This window comes from Mus caroli, unplaced genomic scaffold (genome assembly GCF_978045245.1).
Source record: "Mus caroli unplaced genomic scaffold, Mus_caroli_1 scaffold_4, whole genome shotgun sequence".
Classification (NCBI taxonomy): Eukaryota; Metazoa; Chordata; class Mammalia; order Rodentia; family Muridae; genus Mus; species Mus caroli.
Genome location: NW_028227259.1, coordinates 94207861 through 94232406, shown reverse-complemented (window position 1 = coordinate 94232406; position 24546 = coordinate 94207861). Strand labels below are relative to the sequence as shown.

At 39.8% G+C, this 24546-nt stretch overlaps 1 protein-coding gene across 1 annotated transcript; it reads right to left on the bottom strand.

Moving 5' to 3' along the window:
• Nucleotides 1-8741: 8741 nt before the first annotated feature.
• On the bottom strand, nt 8742-23479 carry Alb (albumin). The gene is made up of 15 exons (XM_021163503.2): nt 23329-23479; nt 22590-22647; nt 21548-21680; nt 20194-20405; nt 19412-19544; nt 18425-18522; nt 16915-17044; nt 15694-15908; nt 14779-14911; nt 13619-13716; nt 12317-12455; nt 11781-12004; nt 10637-10769; nt 10001-10068; nt 8742-8881 (listed from the first exon to the last, which is right to left on the bottom strand). Exons 1-14 carry the CDS (start codon nt 23405-23407, stop codon nt 10027-10029), a joined length of 1827 nt encoding a protein of 608 aa, XP_021019162.1. The 5' UTR covers nt 23408-23479; the 3' UTR covers nt 8742-8881; nt 10001-10026.
• Between the last annotated feature and the right edge of the window lie 1067 nt (nt 23480-24546).

The following is a 24546-nucleotide window of genomic DNA, read 5'->3' as shown; positions in this document are numbered from 1 at the left end:
CAATTGCTCTGTAGTAGAGCTTTAGGTCCGGCATGGTGATTCCACCAGAGGTTCTTTTATCCTTGAGAAGAGTTTTTGCTATCCTAGGTTTTTTGTTATTCCAGATGAATTTGCAGATTGCACTTTCTAATTCGTTGAAGAATTGATTTGGAATTTTGATGGGGATTGCATTGAATCTGTAGATTGCTTTTGGCAAGATAGCCATTTTTACAATGTTGATCCTGCCAATCCATGAGCTTGGGAGATCTTTCCATCTTCTGAGATCTTCTATAATTTCTTTCTTCAGAGACTTGAAGTTTTTATTATACAGATCTTTCACTTCCTTAGTTAGAGTCATGCCAAGATATTTTATATTATTTGTGACTATTGAGAAGGGTGTTGTTTCCCTAATTTCTTTCTCAGCCTGTTTATTCTTTGTGTAGAGAAAGGCCATTGATTTGTTTGAGTTAATTTTATATCCAGCTACTTCACCGAAGCTGTTTATCAGGCTTAGGAGTTCTCTGGTGGAATTTTTAGGGTCACTTATATATACTATCATATCATCTGCAAAAAGTGATATTTTGACTTCATCTTTTCCAATTTGTATCCCTTTGATCTCCTTTTGTTGTCGAATTGCTCTGGCTAGGACTTCAAGTACAATGTTGAATAGGTATGGAGAAAGTGGACAGCCTTGTCTAGTCCCTGATTTTAGAGGGATTTCTTCAAGCTTCTCACCATTTACTTTGATGTTGGCTACTGGTTTGCTGTAGATTGCTTTTATCATGTTTAGGTATGGGCCTTGAATTCCTGATCTTTCCAAGACTTTTATCATGAATGGGTGTTGGATCTTGTCAAATGCTTTTTCCGCATCTAACGAGATGACCATGTGGTTTTTGTCTTTGAGTTTGTTTATATACTGGATTACGTTGATGGATTTCCGTATATTGAACCATCCCTGCATCCCTGGGATGAAACCTACTTGGTCAGGATGGATGATTGTTTTGATGTGTTCTTGGATTCGGTTAGCAAGAACTTTATTGAGGATTTTTGCATCAATATTCATAAGGGATATTGGTCTGAAGTTTTCTATCTTTGTTGGGTCTTTTTGTGGTTTAGGTATCAGAGTAATTGTGGCTTCATAGAATGAGTTGGGTAGAGTACCTTCTGTTTCTATTTTGTGGAATAGTTTGTGAAGAACTGGGATTAGATCTTCTTTGAAGGTCTGATAGAACTCTGCACTAAACCCATCTGGTCCTGGGCTTTTTTTAGTTGGGAGACTATTAATGACTGCTTCTATTTCTTTGGGGGATATAGGGCTGTTTAGATCATTAACCTGATCTTGATTCAACTTTGGTACCTGGTATCTGTCTAGGAACTTCTCCATTTCATCCAGGTTCTCCAGTTTTGTTGAGTATAGCCTTTGGTAGAAGGATCTGATGGTGTTTTGGATGTCTTCAGGATCTGTTGTTATGTCTCCTTTTTCATTTCTGATTTTGTTAATTAGGATGCTTTCCCTGTGCCCTCTAGTGAGTCTGGCTAAGGGTTTATCTATCTTGTTGATTTTCTCAAGGAACCAGCTCCTTGATTGGTTGATTCTTTGAATAGTTTTTCTTGTTTCCACTTGGTTGATTTCACCCCTGAGTTTGATTATTTCCTGCCGTCTACTCCTCTTGGGTGAATTGGCTTCCTTTTGTTCTAGTGCTTTTAGGTGTGTTGTCAAGCTGCTAATGTGTGCTCTCTCTAGTTTCCTTTTGGAGGCACTCAGAGCTATGAGTTTTCCTCTTAGAAATGCTTTCATTGCGTCCCATAAGTTTGGGTATGTTGTGGCTTCATTTTCATTGAACTCCAAAAAGTCCTTAATTTCTTTCTTTATTCCTTCCTTGACCAAGGTATCATTGAGAAGAGTGTTGTTCAGTTTCCACGTGAAGGTTGGCTTTCTATTATTTATTTTGTTATTGAAGATCAGCCTTAGTCCATGGTGATCTGATAGGATGCATGGGACAATTTCAATATTTTTGTATCTGTTGAGGCCTGTTTTGTGACCAATTATGTGGTCAATTTTGGAGAAGGTACCATGAGGTGCTGAGAAGAAGGTATATCCTTTTGTTTTAGGATAGAATGTTCTGTAGATATCTGCCAGATCCATTTGATTCATAATTTCTCTTAGTTTCTCTGTGTCCCTGTTTAGTTTCTGTTTCCATGATCTGTCCATTGGTGAAAGTGGTGTGTTGAAGTCTCCCACTATTATTGTATGAGGTGCAATGTGTGCTTTGAGCTTTACTAAAGTTTCTTTAATGAATGTGGCTGCCTTTGTATTTGGAGCATAGATATTCAGGATTGATAGTTCCTCTTGGAGGATTTTACCTTTGATGAGTATGAAGTGTCCCTCCCTGTCTTTTTTAATGACTTTGGGTTGGAAGTCAATCTTATCAGATATTAGAATGGCTACTCCAGCTTGTTTCTTCATGCCATTTGCTTGGAAAATTGTTTTCCAGCCTGTCATTCTGAGGTAGTGTCTGTCCTTTATCTGAGATGAGTTTCCTGTAAGCAGCAAAATGTTGGGTCTTGTTTGTGTAGCCAGTTTGTTAGTCTATGTCTTTTTATCGGGGAGTTGAGTCCATTGATATTAAGAGATATTAAGGAAAAGTAATTGTTGTTTCCTGTTATTTTTGTTGTTAAAGTTGGCATTTTGTTCTTGTGGCTGTCTTCTTTTAGGTTTGTTGAGGGATTACCTTCTTGTTGTTTCTAGGGCGTGGTTCCTGTCCTTGTATTGGTTTTTTTCTGTTATTATCCTTTGAAGGGCTGGATTCGTGGAGAGATAATGTGTGAATTTGGTTTTGTCGTGGAATACTTTAGTTTCTCCATCTATGTTAATTGAGAGTTTGGCTGGTTATAGTAGCCTGGGCTGGAATTTGTGTTCTTTTAGTGTCTGTATAACATCTGTCCAGGATCTTCTGGCTTTCATAGTCTCTGGTGAAAAATCTGGTGTAATTCTGATAGGCTTGCCTTTTTATGTTACTTGGCCTTTTTCTCTTACTGCTTTTAGTATTCTATCTTTATTTAGAGCATTTGTTGTTCTGATTATTATGTGTCGTGAGGTATTTCTTTTCTGGTCCAGTCTATTTGGAGTTCTGTAGGCTTCTTGTATGTTCATGGGCATCTCTTTCTTTAGATTTGGGAAGTTTTCTTCTATAATTTTGTTGAAGATGTTTGCTGGTCCTTTGAGTTGAAAATCTTCATTCTCATCCACTCCTATTATCCGTAGGTTTGGTCTTCTCATTGTGTCCTGGATTTCTTGGATGTTTTGAGTTAGGATCTTTTTGCATTTTACATTTTCCTTGATTGTTGTGCCGATGTTCTCTATGGAATCTTCTGCACCTGAGATTCTCTCTTCCATCTCTTGTATTCTGTTGCTGATGCTCGTATCTATGGTTCCAGATTTCTTTCCTAGGGTTTCTATCTCCAGTGTTGCCTCATTTTGGGTTTTCTTTATTGTGTCTACTTCCCTTTTTAGGTCTAGTATGGTTTTGTTCATTTCCATCATCTGTTTGGATGTGTTTTCCTGTTTTTCATTAAGGACTTCTACCTGTTTGATTAGGTTATCCTGTTTTTCTTTAAGGATTTGTAACTCTTTAGCAGTGTTCTCCTGCAATTCTTTAAGGGATTTTTGTGTTTCCTCTTTATTGTCTTCTACCTGTTTACCAGTGTTCCTTTGTATTTATTTAAGTGTGTTATTAAAGTCCTTCTTGAAGTCCTCTACCATCATCAGGAGATATGCTTTTAGATTCGTGTCTAGCTTTTCCGGTGTGTTGGGGTGCCCTGGACTGGGCGACGTGGGAGTGCTGGATTCTGATGATGGTGAGTGGTCTTGGTTTCTGTTAGTAAGATTATTACGTTTACCTTTTGCCATCTGGTAATCTCTGGGGTTAGTTGTTGTCGTTGTCACTGTTTAAAGATTGGAGCAGAAGCTGTGTTCCACTCACCAGCAGTCTCAAAATCCTGTGGCGGGGGTCGTGGGTAGCTGGCAGTACCCCGGTGCTGGTCCAGCCGGAAGAGGCCTGTGGGCCTACTCAGGCCGGTTCTCTGCTTCCCTAACTAATGCAGTCTCTGGTCCCGCGTGCAATTGGATTGGAGCAGAAGCTGTGTTCCACTCACCAGAAGTCTTAAGATCCTGTGGCGGGTGTTGTGGGTAGCTGGCGAGTGTCAGCCGACCCTGCTCCCCAGCTGCCCAGGTGCTTTTCTGACCGGAAGAGGCTTGTGGCCCTATGTAGGCCGGATTTCTCTCTCCCCAACCAGAGCAGTCTCAGGTCCCGCGTGATTGGACTGGAGCAGAAGCTGTGTTCCACTCACCAGCAGTCCCAAAATCCTGCGGCGGGGGTCGTGGGTAGCTGGCGGGTGTCAGGCAACCCTGCGCTCCAGCTACCCCGGTGCTGATCCGGCCGGATGAGGCCTGTGGCCCTACTCAGGCCGGTTTCTGCTTCCCTAACTAATGCAGTCTCAGGTCCCGCGCGCAATTGGATTGGAGCAGAAGCTGTTCTCCACTCACCAGAAGTCTTAAGATCCTGTGGCGGGTGTTGTGGGTAGCTGGCGAGTGTCAGCCGACCCTGCGCCCCAGCTGCCCCGGTGCTTTTCTGACCGGAAGAGGGTGTTTTTATCTTGTGAGACCACTCTATACACACCCTGTCCTTAACTCCAGAATCTGTAAGTAGCACAGATTCTTCCGTGTCAAATGCATCGGATTCCTGCTAACGTTTGTATCTTCAACCTCGTGAAAACCATGGTAATGTCATGTCTCATGACTCATTTGCTCTGAGGAATCAACATTGATGCAAACAAATCATCTTGCCACCATATTTTCTTTTTCATTAAGCATTTAATTTAATGTCCATAACATCGTTATCTCTACTATAGCACTGATTATGTCATTATGAATTGTGGCCTCGGTTAACTCACTTAGATGTTATTGTGATATGGCTTTGATGAAAACCATAGGGCAAGCCTCTGGTCATGTGAGGGTTCTATTTAGTTTTCTTTTTTTTTTTTTTTTTGATTTTTAATATTTTTATTACATATTTTCCTCAATTACATTTCCAATACTATCCCAAAAGTCCCCCATAGCGCCCCCCACTTCCCTACCCACCCATTCCCATTCTTTTGGCCCTGGCATTCCCCTATATTGGGGCATATAAAGTTTGCAAGTCCAATGGGCCTCTCTTTCCATTGATGGCCGACTAGGCCATCTTTCGATACATATGCAGCTAGAGACAAGAGCTCCGGGGTTCTGGTTAGTACATCATGTTGTTCCAACAATAGGGTTGCAGATCCCTTTAGCTCCTTGGGTACTTTCTCTAGCTTCTCCATTGGGAGCCCTGTGATACATCCAATAGCTGACTGTGAACATCCACTCCTGTGTTTGCTAGGCCCCGGCATCGTCTCACAAGAGACAGCTATATTTGGGTCCTTTCAGCAAAATCTTGCTAGTGTATGCAATGGTGTCAGCGTTTAGAAGCTGATTATGGGATGGATCCCTGGATACGGCAGTCTCTAAATGGTCCATCCTTTCATCACAGCTACGAACTTTGTCTCTGTAACTCCTTCCCTGGGTGTTTTGTTCCCAATTCTAAGAAGGTGCACAGTGTCCACACTTTGGTCTTCATTCTTCTTGAGTTTCATGCGTTTAGCAAATTGTATCTTATATCTTGGGTATCCTAAGTTTTGGGCTAATATCCACTTATCAGTGAATACATATTGTGTGAGTTCTTTTGTGATTGTGTTATTTCACTCAAGATGATGCCCTCCAGGTCCATCCATTTGGCTAGGAATTTCATAAATTCATTCTTTTTAATAGCTGAGTAGTACTCCATTGTGTAAATGTACCATAATTTCTGTATCCATTCCTCTGTTGAGGGACATCTGGGTTCTTTCCAGCTTCTAGCTATTATAAATAGGGCTGCTATGAACATAGTGGAGCATGTGTCCTTTTTACCGGTTGGGACATCTTCTGGATATATGCCCAGGAGAGGTATTGCTGGATCCTCCGGTAGTACTATGTCCAATTTTCTGAGGAACCGCCAGACTGATTTCCAGAGTGGTTGTACAAGCTTGCAGTCCCACCAACCACTCTATTTAGTTTTCTTTAGCATAAACATCTAGTAATGCACCTTCTATACCATTTCTACCCTGTGTTCAGTGATGTTGGTCACTACACCTATGTCTTCTAGTCACAAAAAAAGAGTAGTTACAAGGCTGACTATAAGAAAAGGAAGTGGTTATATTCCTGGAAAGGCAATACCAACTTGAGGAAACACAGTGTGAATACACTGAAGAAAGCAAGATAGGATGCACTAAAAAGGCCCAAGAGAGTGACGGAGAAATAATCTTTAAATCCCTGGGAGGAAGTAGGCATGCCATTCCTGGTGACTGAGAGACAATTGAGATGGAGTTTGTGGAGAGATGGGAATGAATGCCCTAGATAACATTAGCAGAGAGTGCACTGGGAGACGGATGCTTGCTACCCTCTCTGCTACCTTTTTATACTATCAACGGAGGCTTCTCTACTGAAATATAGGAAAGACACAATGGACCAATCTGTGCGGTATAAACCAAAGAATCATTCAAAAGACAGAGCCTAAATTTGTCTTGTATCCTATGTAAATGTGATTCAAGCTAAACTATACCATAACCTCACTGAAGAATATAAAGAAAAAAATAGAATTGACCTAAGTAACTTTGGAAAACAATATTTTGCCTAAAAACTATAAGGTTAAAGACAAAAGAAATTCCATGTAAGTACTATATCCTAGCTGCTGATGGTTCTTATGAAAGTATGAGGTCAATAATTCTGAAGCTCCTTAACATATATCCTGGGCTTAAACAAATATATAATATAAATATATATCTGAGGGCAGATAGTGGGTGACAAGCCCTCACAATCAAAAGGACACTTATAGATCAGCAAGAGGAAAGTTGGACTGAGCCTCCTGGCTCTGAAAGAGAGTCAGAATTATCAGTTGAAACTCTTATGTGCATAGATAGATGATGGATAGATAGATAGATAGATAGATAGATAGATAGATAGATAGATAGATAGATAGATAGATAGATGTTGTGTGTGTATGTCTTCATACTTTATGTTTCTTAGTTCTACTCTACAAAGTTGTGTAAACAGTGAGCCCTCACTATTGAGGGGCAGAGCCAGTAAACAGATCTTTGCCATACCATTCTCTAATGAAAGGAACCAGGACTGTTCCCCTTCCAGAAGCTTAGTACCTTTCATGTCTCACTTTGGTGAGAGAGCTGTAGTTAACAGTTTGCTCCCCCAGAAAGACTCTGCAAGGGGAAAGTAATAACTTCACAGTGAGGAAACTTGGCAAACACCACCTTTAAGGAAATAAATGATCAACCTAACATCCTGTGTCAAGTCACGCTGACAACATAACCTGTTCCCAGTGTTCTATGAGACCATCTCTAACACACACACACACACAGAGAGAGAGAGAGAGAGAGAGAGAGAGAGAGAGAGAGAGAGAGAGAGAGAGAGAGAGAGGGAGGGAGGCCTGGAATATTCTAGTAGCCCAGCCTTTTGGATCATGAGGCAAAATACAAGACAAACAGATAGATGGCAGACAGATAGAAATTATTTCCCCATGGATGCCCTCTCAAAAACAGAGCTCACTGGGCTCTTGAGTTTCATGCGTTGACTCTGTGGAAAGCAGAAGTGGCTCAGGAAATAGTGCATTGGAAGGCATAATTCTCTTAAAGTTTTAAGCTCCCCTTTGGTATGTCGGAGTGGGTACTGAACCAGTGCCCTTCAGATAGCGCTTCCACACCTGGCTCGTTATTAGCCCAGTTGATAGCAACACCTTACTCGAATTGTCTGGCTAAACTTTCTGGTTTCCATCAGGTCAGGGCCCAATCTCCATTCTACCCTCCCAGTCTCTTTCTCTTTGATATTTTCACCAGGAGGCCAAAGCTCAGGTTGAAGGAGAAGAGAGTGTGGGGCACAAGGGGATTGAAAAGGACCTTTCTTTACATATGGTCTCATCATCACTTCAAGTACTATGCTTAAAGTAAAACTATAAAGGATAAGTAAGAGCTGGTTGAAGAATAATGTGTACAACCTGAAGCCAGGTCTGTAATAAAAATGTCATATGGCTATAAATGACTGTGTATGTAAACTCATACACAACTCATACACAGCACTTGGACAAGTCTATAGAATTCATAGACTAAAGTGTATATGAACAACTGGATCCTGGAATAGAGAAAAGAACCTAGCCGTGAAGGTGGCATCTAGATTTTAACATGACTCTTTGACCACGCAACTCTTTAGATTCATCAGTCCAGCATCCCTCCCGATCACCCAGTTTCCTCTTCCATCAGGACTTCTCAAGGTTTTAGCCTGTCATCTTGAGTGATATTTTTTTTTCCTCAGTTCATTTACTTTATCAGTTCAACTAGTCATCTTTAAAGCCATCCCTATCTCTTTTGTCCCCAACTTATTCTTAGAGTCCCACTGACAAAGGAAAGCCACAGTTCATAAGCTTTTAGTCTCTCATTCAGAATTCTCATAATGTTGAAATATTGGTTTCTAGGGTCACCACCCATAACATGGGAGAGTATTAATGTTTATTTTCATTGTGTTGCCCAAGTGGAGCGAGATTCTCTGCTGAGATGAAGGGAGGAAAAGCAGGGTTTCCCCGAGCCGAAGAGGCTGCTAGGGCGAAGCGCGCCTTTGGAAAATAGAGTTCTGAACCACAGAGTAGATTCTTTCCATTTTTTATTAATTGCAGCACAGAGACAAGAAGTCAAATGTTTAAATTTGTGTTCCTTAGGGTGTTGATTTTACACCAACAGAAAAGATGAGTCCTGAGTCTTCATGTCTTTTTTTTCTCAGGGTAGCCTGGAAAACAAAAAGAGAAATGTAAGTGTCCTTTGTAAAATGGAATACGGTTTCCAAACCTATTTTCTAGAAATGTGGAATTTCTTAGATTCTTTTTTCGATTTTCACTGGTGTAGACAGCCTACACATGACCTGGTCTTCGCTGACATCTGTTACTTGGTGGGCAGATGACACACTGATAGATGTTGCGACACCCTCTCACCCCAACTCGTGTATGTGTGATATAAGTTGTGCCCTCTTCATCACTGGTCCCTCAGAGTCCCCAAGTGTCAAAGTCAGGGGTCTCACCATTTCTGAGGACCTACTTATTACCTATGATTACAAATGAAAGCTGTTTTCTCCGAATGCTACAAAACTTTCAATTCTTTCTAAAACTGAAATAATTTTGAAATAGCCTTATGTCTATAGGTTCTTTGCTTGAATAAAAAAAGTTCTTGTTTTCATATGGAGAAACAACTTTTTTGCCAAAGCCTTCCATTATTGCCCTATTTTTAAAATTCTCTCTCCAAGATTATAAACGAAATTGATCAACATAGCTGTGTGCAGTTGTCTATATTTTCAAAGGAGGCTGCTTTGTCATAAGAAGATAAATTCTGTTAAAGCTTAGCATGGGGCACATCAGAAATTTGGAAGCGGATCTCTTATTATGAAACAGAACCCATTGTATCTTCTGTTGAAATGGATTCACAGAATGATTGGGTCAAACCACATGGAATCATTGATACACAACTGTTTTGACCACCCCCCCCCAAATATTCCTTCATATGGTTTCAACTTCATCCAGAGGATACTCTTGGCTAGGCTAACACGGACAACTCCACATAGTAGTTCATGTAAGTCAGAGCAAAACCAGGGTTAACTCCTTTGCTCTGGTTTGAATTTTTAATTTTGGTTCCTTCTCTCCCTGGTTTGGTCTCCTCTTGTGTAAATTGCATTAACCTAGACCTTTATATGTTCAGTTTCTTATCTACAAACTGAACCCAAACTGATGACCATACATGAAGACCTAAGAGTGCCAGCTGGTGCTTGTCCGTATGGCTCTTGTCAAATGGTTATCAATCTTGATCATTTTAGGAAAAATGATTATGATTATGTTTTTAAAATCCCAAGTATAGTTACCTGAGAAGGTTGTGGTTGTCATGTATTTAGGCTAAGGCTTCTTTGCATCTAGTGACAAGGTTTGGACCCTGAAAACAAAGAAATGATGGATGTTAGAAAAGTCTTAGCAGGACTGTTAGGATTTGCACTTCATAGCCATAGGCGATGACATAGTAAATGTACATGCCTTGCATTGCTTAATTACAGTTCTATTTAGAATTCCTAAAACAGGCTCTCTGACATCTGTTGTGCCCAAAATAAGAAGATAAACTGTTGTTAGGCCATGGGAGGGAATGTGAAATGATTCAGATATGTAATGGAAACTGTCCATTCATGTGTAAAATAACTCAATTCAAAACGAAACATTTCAGGGCAAGGTTTAAGTGAGTTCATGATTCTGGGCTTTGCAAGTATTCCTAACTATGCTCATCTGTGTCACAAATTTGAAACCAAATAGTGATAATACGCATTTAATAGGCAGCAGTGTGGCAGAAAAAAAAATTAAAAGCTATGTAAGTCAGTTTCTATTACAGTTACGTAGAGAACAACATCTAGATTGGTGGAGTTATTCAGTATGTGAGTTCCAGAGAGCTACACCTGACCAAGTGCACAGAAAATGGAAACTGAACATCGTCAAAGTGCAAAAACGTTTCTGACCTCAGTAGAGAAGCAGGTGTCCTTGTCAGCAGCCTTGCAACATGTATCCAGGAACTGTGCAAAGTCACCCATGACAGTCTTCAGTTGCTCCTCTGTAGCCTTGGGCTTGTGCTTCACCAGCTCAGCAAGAGCCCTGCAGTAGGACAGAAAGCAAGAAGAGCAAGGAGACTTTACCCCAGTGCAGGAAAGTAAGACAGGAAGGAATGTGAGGCCACAGTTTAAGGCTATAAATCTTGGAGCCAAGTAACTTTGGCTTTGAGGATTAAGCATGCCAAGGCCAACTTAGGAATCTTGACTGTGTAGGAGGGGAGTAGCAGGTGTCACTCTGCTAGGACTAGCTAGATCAAATAGAATAATCGATGCCAGTCACATGGGTTTTGTCTAGTTTCAGGAAATCTCCTGAAAAACTTATGTCTTTGCACTTAATATGTGGATTTTTGCCCTCTTAACACCTGCCCCATTTGAAATTAATAATGGGGAGGCTAGAAAGACTGACAAGCCAAGCAAGAGGAGATGGCTGGGTCTCTGTTGTTGACATCTGTAGAACAAACAGTACCAGAGACATAGGGCTGTGTAGGGGATGAGTTTTGTAACTCTGTCTGGGGACCATGATGACACGCCCCAAAGGTGATGACAATACCCTGCTACATTCTGTACTATTAGAACCTCTCCCTTCAGTAGGGTTCGAACCTCTTATGTACACTTCCAGATGTTTCTTACTCCATTCTCAAAAGTCACACCCATGACGTTGCCTTGCCCCTGGCATAGCTTCTTCCTGGAACATTTTCAGTCAACTATTCCTACCTTGAAATAAATACTTGTATGATTTCCATGACCAGTTTTTCTGTCTATGTCCACTAACTAGTATTTAGTGTCTTCTATTGGGCCTCCACTAGAATTTTATTCTACTGTGGTTTTTGCTCGCAGTAATAAAGATAAGTGAATGAAAGATTTTAATACAAAATTTTTTTCACAGAGACAAAAAATTTTGACACTTTTTCAACTCAGTGATGCCAACATCTAAACACTTCTCTCTAAGGGATATATAATCACTGCATCAAAACAAAAAAACTGTCCAGTTGTCAGTTCTCACTATCAATACATATGCAGTATGAAAATGGATGCAATAAAAAATATTGCTCACGTTTGTTTCTTAATCTGCTTCTCCTTCTCTGGAAGTGTGCAGATATCAGAGTGGAAGGTGAAGGTCTCAGCTTTAAACTCTTTGGGGACATATGTTTCATCAACTGTCAGAGCAGAGAAGCATGGCCTCCTTTCCACCAGGGATCCACTACAGCACTTGGTAACATGCTCACTCACTGGGGTCTTCTCATGCAGCAGACACACACGGTTCAGGATTGCAGACAGCTAAAGAAGAGAGAGTAGAAAGGTCACATGTATTTCACAAACACCCATTTTCTGGTACACTAAAAACTGTCATATTGAGTTAGCCACTAGAAATACAGCCTTGATTGGCACGGCAATTTATCTATCTTTGAAACTACACATGTGAGAGTTATTAAAAACTGTTTCTCAGTTAGATATGGGGGGCCATGACCCAGATACCACACACATACATATGCATGTATTAGGACCCCCTTGCTCCTGGAAGTTAGATTTATCGGGGTCTAAAGACAGCAACCCAGCCCTGTTAACTTTGTTGGTGTTTAAAAGACTCACATAGTCTTCCACACAAGGCAGTCTCTGATCTTCAGGAAGTGTACAACACTTGGTGCCCACTCTTCCTAGGTTTCTTGCAGCCTCCACGAGAGTTGGGGTCGACACCTGAGGTGCTTTCTGGGTGTACCGAATTAGAATGCTGTGGAGCAAAAAATAACTTACATGGTTTAATCCAGGCAGAAAACTGGCCAGATGTAATAGATTTCAAGAAGAGATGATTCACCCAACCCAACTAAAACTTTCCCCCCACTAATCAAAGTATCTTTACTACTAGGGTGGCATAGTACTGGAAGAAGACCTTGTCCTGAGAAACCAAGTATCTATTAAAAAAAAAAAAAAAACCTACTTAGAGCATAAGACCTTAGTCTTAAATCTGTAGTAAAATCATAAAGAAGTGACATTTCTCTAACCCAATGGCATTAATGTGCTCTGTGCTGCTTTAAATAAATTCTAACACAAACTTACACATATCAACTTTGTGACAGATTCAAAAGATAGAGGTGAAAAGAGAGATGGTTTACTGGAAACCATGCATGGATTAAAGGAAAGGGAAAAAATGTCTGCCTGACACATTATCTAGCAATTAATAGCACCTGGCGTTTAATAATGCCCCATAACCAATAGAAGTCAATTTATTTCAGGTGAAGAAGTGCCCACTCCAAACTCTAGAGTTTCAAGAGTGCTAAAATTGTATATGAAATGAACAAGGAATAATGTGTCTCTTCCAGTATGCTCCCTTTACTTCCATAGATAAAGTTCTATGGAATGACTCTAGAAGGCCATTCAGTCTTTATCTCTAGGATTGAAATTCCATAGGAAGACAAGGTTACAACTACCAAAGTTTAGCTGTAACTCCCAAATTCCAATGTTTTCCCCAAGTGAACTCCTATTCATGTAATGTTTCCATTTTATCGAAATCTTTTGTTATATTTTTGTGTTTAGCATTTCTATCGGTTCTTGAGTTTCTGCTGCCCAAAGCATGCTACCTCTTTTTCTACTGAATATTATTCTATTGTTTGCTCATGAACTCCACCTAACCCCTGAAGGACACTCTGAGTTCTAATGTATCAAGATTTGCTGAGTCCTCAAAACTTCTTCTCCCAAGAGACCAGTGTTTATATTATGTAGGGTTACAGTTCTCTTCATCCCTCTAACTAAGCTATCTCCTTCCCAGAACTTCTTGATAGATCTGTATTATAAATAATGTTTTCATTGTGAAAGCCATATGCTAGATAGCCTGTATGCTGTTTTAAATAATCACAAACTGGTCAAGGAAAAAAACTAGCTGATAAAACTACTCACGCATTTTGGAATCCATATTCTCCAAGCTTCTCATAAAGATCACAGTTGGTTTTGACCAAGTTCTTAGGCTCTTCTACAAGAGGCTGAAATTCAGCAAGCTGCAAGATAAAAGAATTGTGTTTACAGCCCCCCTTCCTGAAAGCCCAAAGTAGGCCACTTCACACTACTGCCATCCCTCTGTCCAAAGACAAGTCAGGAGATCTTTTGTGCCACATCTGTCACCTTGCGTTTAAATTGTTCCTTTTATTTGCAAGGTCATTTGGCGCAAGTCAAATGAGAATCTTCAGGCACTGGGATTCAATGGCTGTACTTGAAGCAGGCCACCTGATGTACTTTCTTGTTGTGAGACTGTTCTTCCCACACCCAAGCTTCAGACTGATCATGTCTACACTGTCCTGGGCTAAGTGTCCTCAGCACCAGAACTGGTCTCTTAACCCACTAAGTGGATGAGATTAACATCAACTAGTGCACAGCAGAAGTTCACTAGATGGTGGCCATCACTTTTAGCAATCTCTCTAAGGTCTCTCTTGAAGTCTCTGAGATGAGAGCATCTACCCTGAGGCTCAATCACTGAGTGGTATCTAGTTTTCATCAGTTTCTTTGTAAAGTATGATTCTCTTCTGGTCCCCAGTGGTTCAGAAACTAGTATGCGCTGACAGGAATCCTGATGTTCTCCACAACAAACTTGCAAGTAAAACTTCTCAAAGAGCTACACCAAAACCTTCTCCAAAATGGTAAAGAAATAGAGTTCACAGACTCCTTTGAGATATTAATTCGAATAGTTGACAGTGTGGTGGGACAGGTTAATAGTCTTTAAATCTAAGTTGAATAAATGAATTTTAGTTGGCATTGGACTTTATTCTCTAATTTTATCCTCAGGAGTATGAAAAGGGGAAAGCTACAATAAAGATTTTATGCAAGAAAAGATTCCCCCTCTCTTTGAACCTTTCTTTTCTAGAGCAGTTGTTCTAGGTTTCCTTATATTTTATCCAAAGGGTTTATCCTATGATGCTGAAGAACTTAAAGAGCTCGAACTTGCCTCCATCTCAGGAAAGCATCTGTATTGACCTACATATCGATTATTGTGAATTCATCTCTTCCCTCATCCTTATAGAAAGCACCATCCACACTGTAGGTGTTCTTGGCTCATGGAAACCTACCACTGTGCCATAGCAGGCGGGAGGATCGGCTTCAGCACAGCACTTTTCCAGAGTGGCTTCATATTTCTTAGCAAGTCTCAGCAACAGGGAAACAGAGTAATCAGGGTGTCTTCTTGAATACTCATACAAGAACCTAATTGAGATGAACGTAGGCTGAGTTAAGTAAATGAATATGTAATAGAGCTCCTTAACCAACCTCAGTAGTGTTTCTCAGCCCAGTCATCCTACATTAGAGTGAGCTCCATGCAGAAAACTAAACAGCAAGAATGTGGGACCCAGAGAGAACTCTTCCCACATTCAGCTTTGCCACTGAAACCTATTTTAATATTCTGGGTGGGCAACTATCAATGCATTAACTCCCTCCCTTGTAGACTGGAAATAATTGCTGCACTTTCTGAAAACATATTGTCATTTGTTATTAGTTGCATCATGTCTTGCTACACTGTGATATTCTGGTCTTTTCAACCAAGTATGAAACAACTAGTGTCATGTTGCCTATATACATAGATATAGATATCCTTGATATCATCACAGAGCTAGATAGATAGAGCTGGGTAGGTAAATAGATAGATAGGTAATATATTTCTATACACTATATATTTAAGATATATGCTCATAAAAATGATTAATTGGTACATATGATTTACATATTCATAGAATATTTCTAAAGATTTCCAGAAATATTCCTATGAAGTAAGGAACATCAAATTTATGCTGAATGCATGTGTGATTTCATAAAAAATATTTTAAATTACTTAAAATACTTTTCGTGGAAATTTTAAAGGCTGAAAATGGCAAGGATGAATAATTTTTCTGAGAACCATAGAAGTCCTGCTAACACCAAAGGAGAGCCTGGTGTAGCGTCCTAAACCATGCAGCTCTGACAAAGCTATGAAAGGAAAGGCATCTACTCACGTGCCCAGGAAGACATCCTTGGCCTCAGCATAGTTCTTGCACACTTCCTTATCCTCAACAAAATCAGCAGCAATGGCAGGCAGATCAGCAGGCATGGTGTCATGCTCCACCTCACTAAGACACTGGGCTTTCTTCAACAGTGGTTTATCGCAGCAAGTCTGCAGTTTGCTGGAGATAGTCGCCTGGTTTTCACACATGTACTTGGCAAGTTCCGCCTGTGAGAATGAAAAACAAAGGTTTCAGAGGAATTATCTTAGCTACATTTTGTCCCTGCACCTCTGTCATGTGAAGAAAGCGTCTTCATCCTGCTCTAAACCAGACACAACTAAAGTGGTTTCTGTAAACTCATTCTCAGCCCTGCAGTGCTGCAGAACCTGTGGACTGGGATACTATGATCAAAACATCCCAATTAGACCCAAGAAAGACCGTTCTCGAGCAAGCTATGTATCTATTTAAATTAATTTGTTTTATTTATTAAGTCTATGCCTTTCTGACTTTGATAATTCAGGTTACTTTTTCTATAAAAGTTAGTGCTTGAAAAAATTTTTTTCTCCCAAGTTAAGGGTAGGCATTTTGAAACTAAATAACCCATTAGAATATGAAGTATTATTAAATAATCAGTAATGAGCACAATTACAGGCCTTGCTGACATGTACAAAATATCTGTCTTGAGTTTTCCAGAAGATACTATGGTAGAAGAGGATTCTGGTATTTGGTTATATTTTTAGTCTTTGGAGCAGGGAGGGGAGAGAGATAATAGGACAATGTTGGAGAAAATGAGATCACAGTGACTCTGTATGTACTTAACGCAGACAGTAAATTAGGGGAAAGACCACCAAGGGATAGACACATTTTTTAAAAGCCTCTCCGCTCTGTGGGATGTCTAGCTCCTCCTTCTCTCCCCAAACACTCTTAGAAATCTACATTTTGTGGCTTATTCTCTTCCATTAATGCCTTCTCAAAGTGTGACTGAAGAAAGGAGTTTTGGGTCATTGAATAATTCCAAAAACATTTTGAGTTGGTGTTTTTGGTTTTTGGATTTTTGGGGGGAGTTTTGTTTTTTGTTTTTTGTTTGTTTGTTTGTGGGATTGTTTTCTGGAAAGTGGCAGCAACCAAGGAGAGCTTGGTGGAATACCGGCCACACCACCCGCCATTGATGTTCTCCGATGAAGCCAAACACAGGCGCTCAACTGACTAAGCATGCCATGACTCCTTCCTTACCCTGTCATCTGCGCATTCCAGCAGGTCGCCGTGGCAGCACTCCTTGGTGACTTTGGTCAGGTCTGTTGCCAATTTGGTGATTTCTGCAAAGTCAGCATTGGGGAATGTCTGGCTCAGACGAGCTACTGCCCTGAAAAAGAAAAACAAACAAACAGATTTTCCATCAACGAACTATCATATTGTATTTGTATGAAAGCAATAACAAAAGACGCTATTTTTAACAAGTTCAAAACCTATTATAAACTGTTTTGAAGTTCAAATCCAACTTAACTGAGCAAATCATAAAAATTCATTCGTTCTTGTAATGCTAGTCTGGCATGATAGATATGTCTTTTTTTGGCAGAATTATCTGCTAAATGAATGGCAGTGGTGCGTGGAAAGCTAAGGCCTCATTAAATTAAAATCATAGAAGATTTTCCCCAAAGGGGCAGCAGTAAAGCTTTAAGTCCTTATCTGACTTCTGTTTTCAGTTTGATCCCATCTTAGCATTGTGACCACCAGCAGGCGTTAGCTTTTAGAGTGTTACAACATGCGGAATCAAAGATTAAATTACATAATGGCATGAAAGCATTCTCTCATCTGGAAATGAAGATTCGTCATCTTTCATCATAAGACATATTTCTCTGAATCCTAAAGTTGGGGGGTTGTGGATGTCCTTAACTTCTAGAGAACTGGAGAGTTCTAATCATGCATCCTCCTGCCAAGAAACTGTTCCAGCAGACCGCCTCTAAGCTCTACGGCAAAAACCAAGATTCTCATTCTAAAATAATTTTCAGTTTCTTTACTCCAGTAAAGAGACCCCTTTGCAGGAGCCAGTCACAGCCTGTGTAGCAGTGTATTGTTTCGGATTGAAGCTGCTTCTTTGGTTGGTTTGGCTGGCAGTGATCATTTGGAGAGTGGGAATGACTTAGTGAGGATAATTGTGCAGACAGTTTCTAGAGAACACACACAAAGTCATCTTAATGTTCTCTCCTATCGTGTTGGTTACGTGAGGTACCAGAAGAGCAAGCATATCTTTCTTGGCTGCCATATTAAAGGGTGCACCCAGACTCAGCTATAGCATATAAAAGCAAAGAGAGGGTCAAACAAAAACATGAGATTAAGAACACAATTGGAGTAGTAATAAAATTCGAAGTAGTAACTCCAGCTTGCTTGATGGCTAAATTCAATTATCAAGACATAAAACAGTCACTTTTAGACTGAGGGAACATAAATTAAGTAAATTCATCACCCTGACTAGGACTGCACTTTGTAAGCTTTGAAAATGAGTCCCAGACTTTATAAACAAATGAGATTTTAAATACTTATCTTCTCTTAGAAAAAAAAAAGTCTTCTAAATTCCTTGATAATTTAAAACAAAACGATGAGACAAAAATGTCAAATTATTACTGTTATTCTGACTTCACCTCTATTGTCTTTTCATAAAGTGCCTTATAAGGGCACAGCTTTTTGGATTAGACAGCTATCAACAGAAAGATGCGAACTGTGATGTTAAAGAAAAGTCATGTACCATGCTTTAAAAGCTCTCTCTCCAAACTTCTGCATACTGGAGCACTTCATTCTCTGACGAACAGATGAGACCAATGCTTTCTCCTTCACACCATCAAGCTAAAAACAAACAAACAAAAAAGAAAACCCAAGTGGAAAAAAATTGGAAAAGATTATTTATATACACACACACCTCCCAAAGTTTCAGTTGGCCCTATGTATGCCAAAATAATTGATTTGGTTGGGGAAGAGTTGAAATCAGGACCTTGTGCATGTTAGGTATGAACTCTACCATTTAGTTGGACCTTCGATCCAAATGAAAACTTTAAAAAGATAATTTATGCCTCAATTCCCAAGTACTCCCTTTTGGCAAATAATTATTTTGATATCTAAGGGAAAAGAAAATCTATCCGGTCATAGCATCTAGCTACTTAAAGCACCTTGGAGACATTGCTGAGGGAAGGGTCCTGAAAGGAGATGGCCCAGCACATGCACCTGTACTGACTTTTTTATTTTGTGACTAATCCATTTCAGTCCTTCCTCCATTAACTTTCACAAAATCAGTAAGTGCCTCCAAAAAAAATATGAATGATGCATGTAACAAATATTTATGGAAGGAAGGAAGGAGCTCCAACTTCTAGCCTCCGTAAGAATTCTCTTCTCTGAATTTTAGCTCCAGTAAAATGCCTCAGAGAACGTCAAAAATATAAGCAAAAACAAAGAAAAAAAACCAACCATTTCTGCAGAATTTGACAAAGAGTATTCTACTGTAGACAACATTACCATGAAGAATGAGAAGCCAAGTAACGCAAGTACAAGAATTCCCTCTCTCAGACCACTGCTAAAGTTTAGAAGGAAGAAAGGCATAAGAACGAAAATCTGTTGGTAACTTAAGAAGAAAGAGATGTTTCATTCAGAAAGCCAAGTCTCCTGAATCTAGCCATAAGATGATCAAAATCTTAGGTTGGAATACAAAGCAGGTGTTTTGTGCGCCTTTCCAGGAATTTACCTTTGGGGTCAGGCAGCTTTCTTTGTCAGCCTCTGCACAGCACTGGGTCAGAATCTCATTGTACTGCTCAGCATAGTAAAGAAGTTCTGGGGCATAGAAATAAGGATGTCTTCTGGCAACTTCATGCAAATAGCTGAGTTTTGGAAAAGAAGAAGAAGAAAACAGGCAGTTATTCCCCACAGAACAACACTACAGAAATGATTAGAATCAACCCACACCCTTGGATACTCATGGGATTTGTAATTGACCAGTTTCACTCAGTGTGGTCACCCATGAGGGATGGACTTTGTCTGTTGTTAAGTGAGAAAAGAGAGATATGTAGATGTGTGTGCGTGTGTGCGTGTGTGTGTGTGTGTGTGTGTGTGTGTGTGTGTGTGTGTTTGTGAATGTTCACACATCATGTGTACATTTTTGGTAAGTAAATTTAGGTGATGTAATGTTGATGACTAAAATGAAATTGATGCAGAGAACATGAACACCACACACACACTCATATTCACACACATATACACACACATGCACACAAATGCTTTCAGAATATTTTGCAACTTCTCAGTCTCAGATATTTCACACAGGTCCTGTTTTCAATATAAAAACATCATTGATCTTTTTACTGTCATTGTATAGTTTGTGGTATCAAATACTATGTTTTTAAACACCATCTCAACACATTCCCAGACTTGGTGTTGGATGCTTGGGGTTTTCATGACTATCAGCATAAGTGTTACTAACGGAGCTATTGCCCAGTTTTTAGCATAAAGTGTAGATGTCTGGGTACTCACTGTCCCATAAAGGTGGTTGGGTTTTCCTTAAAGGAGGTGCACATGGCCTCAGCCTCTGGCCTTTCAAATGGTGGCAGGCTGGGGTTGTCATCTTTGTGTTGCAGGAAACATTCGTTCCTTTCGGGCTCTTGTTTCGCACAGCAGTCAGCCAGTTCACCATAGTTTTCACGGAGGCTGGGAATGGCACACAACTTATCTCCAAAAAGAGTGTGCTAAGAGGAAGAGAGAAAAGTCAAATTCCTGCTGGTACCCCAACTTTCTTCATAGCCAAAGAGCAGCATCAAAACCAAATGTGCTGATAAAAATTGGTGAAGAAAACATGTACCTTGTATGAATGTGCATAGATGATATGTATATTGATAACACCTTGAGCTATATATTATTTTTTGTGGTTCTACATACCACTTAAAATAAATTTAAGTATAAAAAAATTGTTAATGAAGTAAGTTACGTTTTTAAACCGTGAGGCAAACAGAGATCATGTAGAAACCCCCTATCACTTACTTTCCTTGGACTTGCCTATTTCTGTGTAATTTTCATGATAGTCAAGTGCCACAATATTGTGTATGATGGATAAAACAGAGAAGCAAAGAGCTAATGGCCTTGAGGAATGTCACCTTCCATGTTTTCTATCTGACACTAAAAGCTAGGAGTAAAGTCATTATAATAAAAACAAATCAAGGGAATTTGAGGAGCAGGTAAAATCAAGCTGGGGAACCTTGCACAGCTCCTCATGGGCTCTGCTCCTTTGGGAGAAGCCTATGTTTTTACTATGTTCCCTGTAAAACTAAGGAATAACACCTCCCTCCCTCCAACCCCTCCCTCCAAACCCTCTCATGTAAGCCCCCTTGCTCTCTTTCAGATCCATGACCTCAGTTTTCATTCATTGTTGTTACATGCATATACATTTATGTAAATACATGTATATTCCTAAATGTAGCCTGCTTAGTCTGCATGTTATTCATACGTATGTTTTAGGGATGACCATTGGTATTGTAGAGGCAGTTGGTATGCTCTTCCAAGGCAACTTCTGCTCTCTGTATTCCTTAGTTGCCTACAGCTCTTTGTACAGGGTTTAGCTCTTGTGGTCTTTCCCTCATCCACTTTGGCATATCTACTGTCACTGTCAAGCTCCCATTTGGGCAGTCATGTGGTGAGACTTTTTGAGTGTAGCTTCTGCAATTACTATGAAATGGAGCCCCACAGCGAAATTCCTATCGCCCTGGCTTTATCAATCGCTCTGCTGCCCTCTGCCACAGTGTTCCCGGGGTCTTAAGTGAGAGAGTCATGACTGGCTTTGAAACAGAGTTCCAGAAAGCAGGAAAGTAGAGCCACAAAATCAAAAGGTACTCACAAGGGATTTGTCACAGTTGGCGGCAGACTCATCAGCAACGCACGTCTTTGCAAAGTCTGTTACTTCCTGCACTAATTTGGCATGCTCATCATATGGGCATTTCTGGAGATACTGGGAAAAGGCAATCAGGACTCTGAAAAACAGACACAAAAATCTCCGTATGAGGCAAGTGGCTCTCCCAACCAGCAAATCGTGTCTGTGTCTACCTGCGAGAGTTTGTATATCTTTCATACAACTATCTAGAAAGCCTCTTCCCATCAGCTATTCTCTGAGGCATAACCGGAACACCTGCCTTTCCAAGCAAAGGAATATGGAATTCTACCATGCTGAAGTGCAGATGCACATATGTGTCAATAGATTTATGAACATGAGGCAAACAGGCAAACTACTCTCTAAATTTATTCATTGTCAAGGCTAGATATTATATAAGTCCTTTGAATTGTTTCTTTTCTAACTATATACCTCTGTTATTTGGAACACATGATACTATTGACCTTCTAAAAATAAATTAATTACTCATTTTTTACTACATTAAAACATTATTAAGGTTGGAGATGTGACTTAAGTATAGACCACTTACTTCACATGTATAAGGTTTCAGTACTACAAAGAGACAAAATAATGTTCTCAAGATACCATGAGGTCTTACTGCATAAAAAGTTAGTAAGTGAGCTGCCCCCAAAACTATAGTTCATAGACCTTTCTTTCCAGAAATAAAAAATAAGATTCCAGACTTAACAAGTTAGCTGTGGGCTCCAGATTCTCTCTCCAGGAAAGGAGCTACTAGCCACACATGTCTAGATATGTTCAATTAAAATTAACTATTATTTGAATGTGTGCTCCCCAGTTACACATGCCATGCGCAAAGTGCTTAATAGCCTCGTGACCTCTGGCTGCCACGTTGCTCAGCACAGATCCACAGTCTTTTTTCTACTGGACAGCACTGCTCTACAATTTTCACACTCAAGGTGGGAAAAGGTGTTTTAGAACTTGAACTAATACTACCAAAAATGTTAAGTGGGCTTTCAGCATTATAACTTACAGGCCTTTGAAATGTTGTTCTCCCAAATCATTATACCGATGGGCGATCTCACTCTTGTCTGTGGAAACAGGGAGAGAAAAACCACACGACGTATTTAAAGATTGATGAAGAGAACTAATTGTAATATGCTGCTTTTTGTTCTTCTCTTCACTGACCTAAGCTATTCCCCGAAGACGCCAGTTCCCAATCGTTACAGGAAAATCTGAAGGTGGCAATGATTCCTTTCTGCTACGTTCAAAGTTATATTCTTTCACCAAAATTATTATTTTTAAAACCTGTTGAGTGTTTATAACTGGGCATTCAAACTCAAGATTTAGTGCTTCTGTCATGTTTGTAAATATCTACTAAGACAATGGTAAATAAGAAATAAAGGTAAATATAAATGGAAACTCCATTTATAAAATTAGTAACACACACTTTTAGGTTTTAGTATAGCATGGTCGAGCAGGCAGGCCCTTTGAGACCGTAATAAATTCAACTGTATCCAACATAATTTGAGTCATTCTGTCTAGCATTTTTTTTTAATTAAAAGAAATTTAAAACTAAGCTTTCAAAATTCCCCAGATACCTAAAATATATTAATAATATAACCACATAAGGGTTCTCAGATGCAAATAATAAAAATAATAATAATAATAATCTAGAAATCAACACTAAAGGAAAATTTAACTATTTTAAAATACCAGGCTTCCATTACTAGAAAAATACAAGCAGAGATGAAAAAACATAAAACTCTTACGTGCTTCTCGGCGAAACACACCCCTGGAAAAAGCAGAGCCGGAGATGAAGAGGAGGAGGAGAAAGGTTACCCACTTCATTTTGCCAGAGGCTAGTGGGGTTGATAGGAAAGGTGATCTGTGTGCAGAGAGACTCGCTCTAATATACTTCTTTAACCAATAACTGTAGATCATTAACCATACTTACCTCTCATTTCATTGGTCCCTACCCCATTACAAAATCACACCATCTTTGCCAAAAAGTTGTTTGATTAAATCCCTTGCGTATGTTTGCCATCTGGAGCTGTTCCCCTCTAACCCCACCCCCACTCCCATGCACAAGACTTTGTCAATTCATTAAAGTTATGTAAAACAGCAAATTTTACATAAGAGCTTAATCTCGTTGTCTCCCATTTGAGCATTTCAATTTGGGCCTTTGCATGAAAGCATGCCACATTTAAAAGCTAAGAACTGAATTGCATAGGTTGTTCATCCCAAATATGCTTTTATGTACAGGTAATGAAGAATGTGTATGAGGGAGGGATGGGTCTCATTATAGGACTTCCAAGTCTTTCTCATCTTTTTAAAATTAGAATCTTCCATAAAGCACACAGTGTCTCAAATGTGAACTGAGAAGAAGCCAGAGCAGTAAAAAACAAGTGCAGAGGACTTTCAGAAGTCTTGTGTCCCCACCCCATGCTCAGGTTATGTGTGAAACAGGTCTGGAGTAGAATGTTTTCATCTAACATGAACCTCTTTCTCGGGGTGTTTTAGAGGAGACACTAGAACAGGCACTCCAATGACAGTGATGATGGTCTTTGCCATCATAACATACTTCCTCTAACACCACAGGATAATAATTAGTAGCAGACCAGTTATCTCACTTATGAGTCAGTCAAGACTTCATCCAAATCACCCCCATGGTTCCTATATATACAGGGACTACTCAGTGACAAGAAGGAGAAGAGGAAGGAAGAGAAGAAGAAGGAAAAGGAGGAGGAGAGGAGGAGGAGGAGGAAGAGGAGGAGAAGCATTCTTCTTTATATCTGGTTATACAATGAGAGAAATCTATGTCTTATGACCTCATCTTGTGTCCTCATCTTCAGAAAGGTGTACAAATTCTGTAATCAACCACAGGAGTTAAGGCAAAATGAAGGAGAAGGGAAAAGTGTTTCCTTGCTTGTTTTATCACTCAAAGGAGTCCTGAAAGGGAATAACAGACTAGCCTCTGCAGACACAGA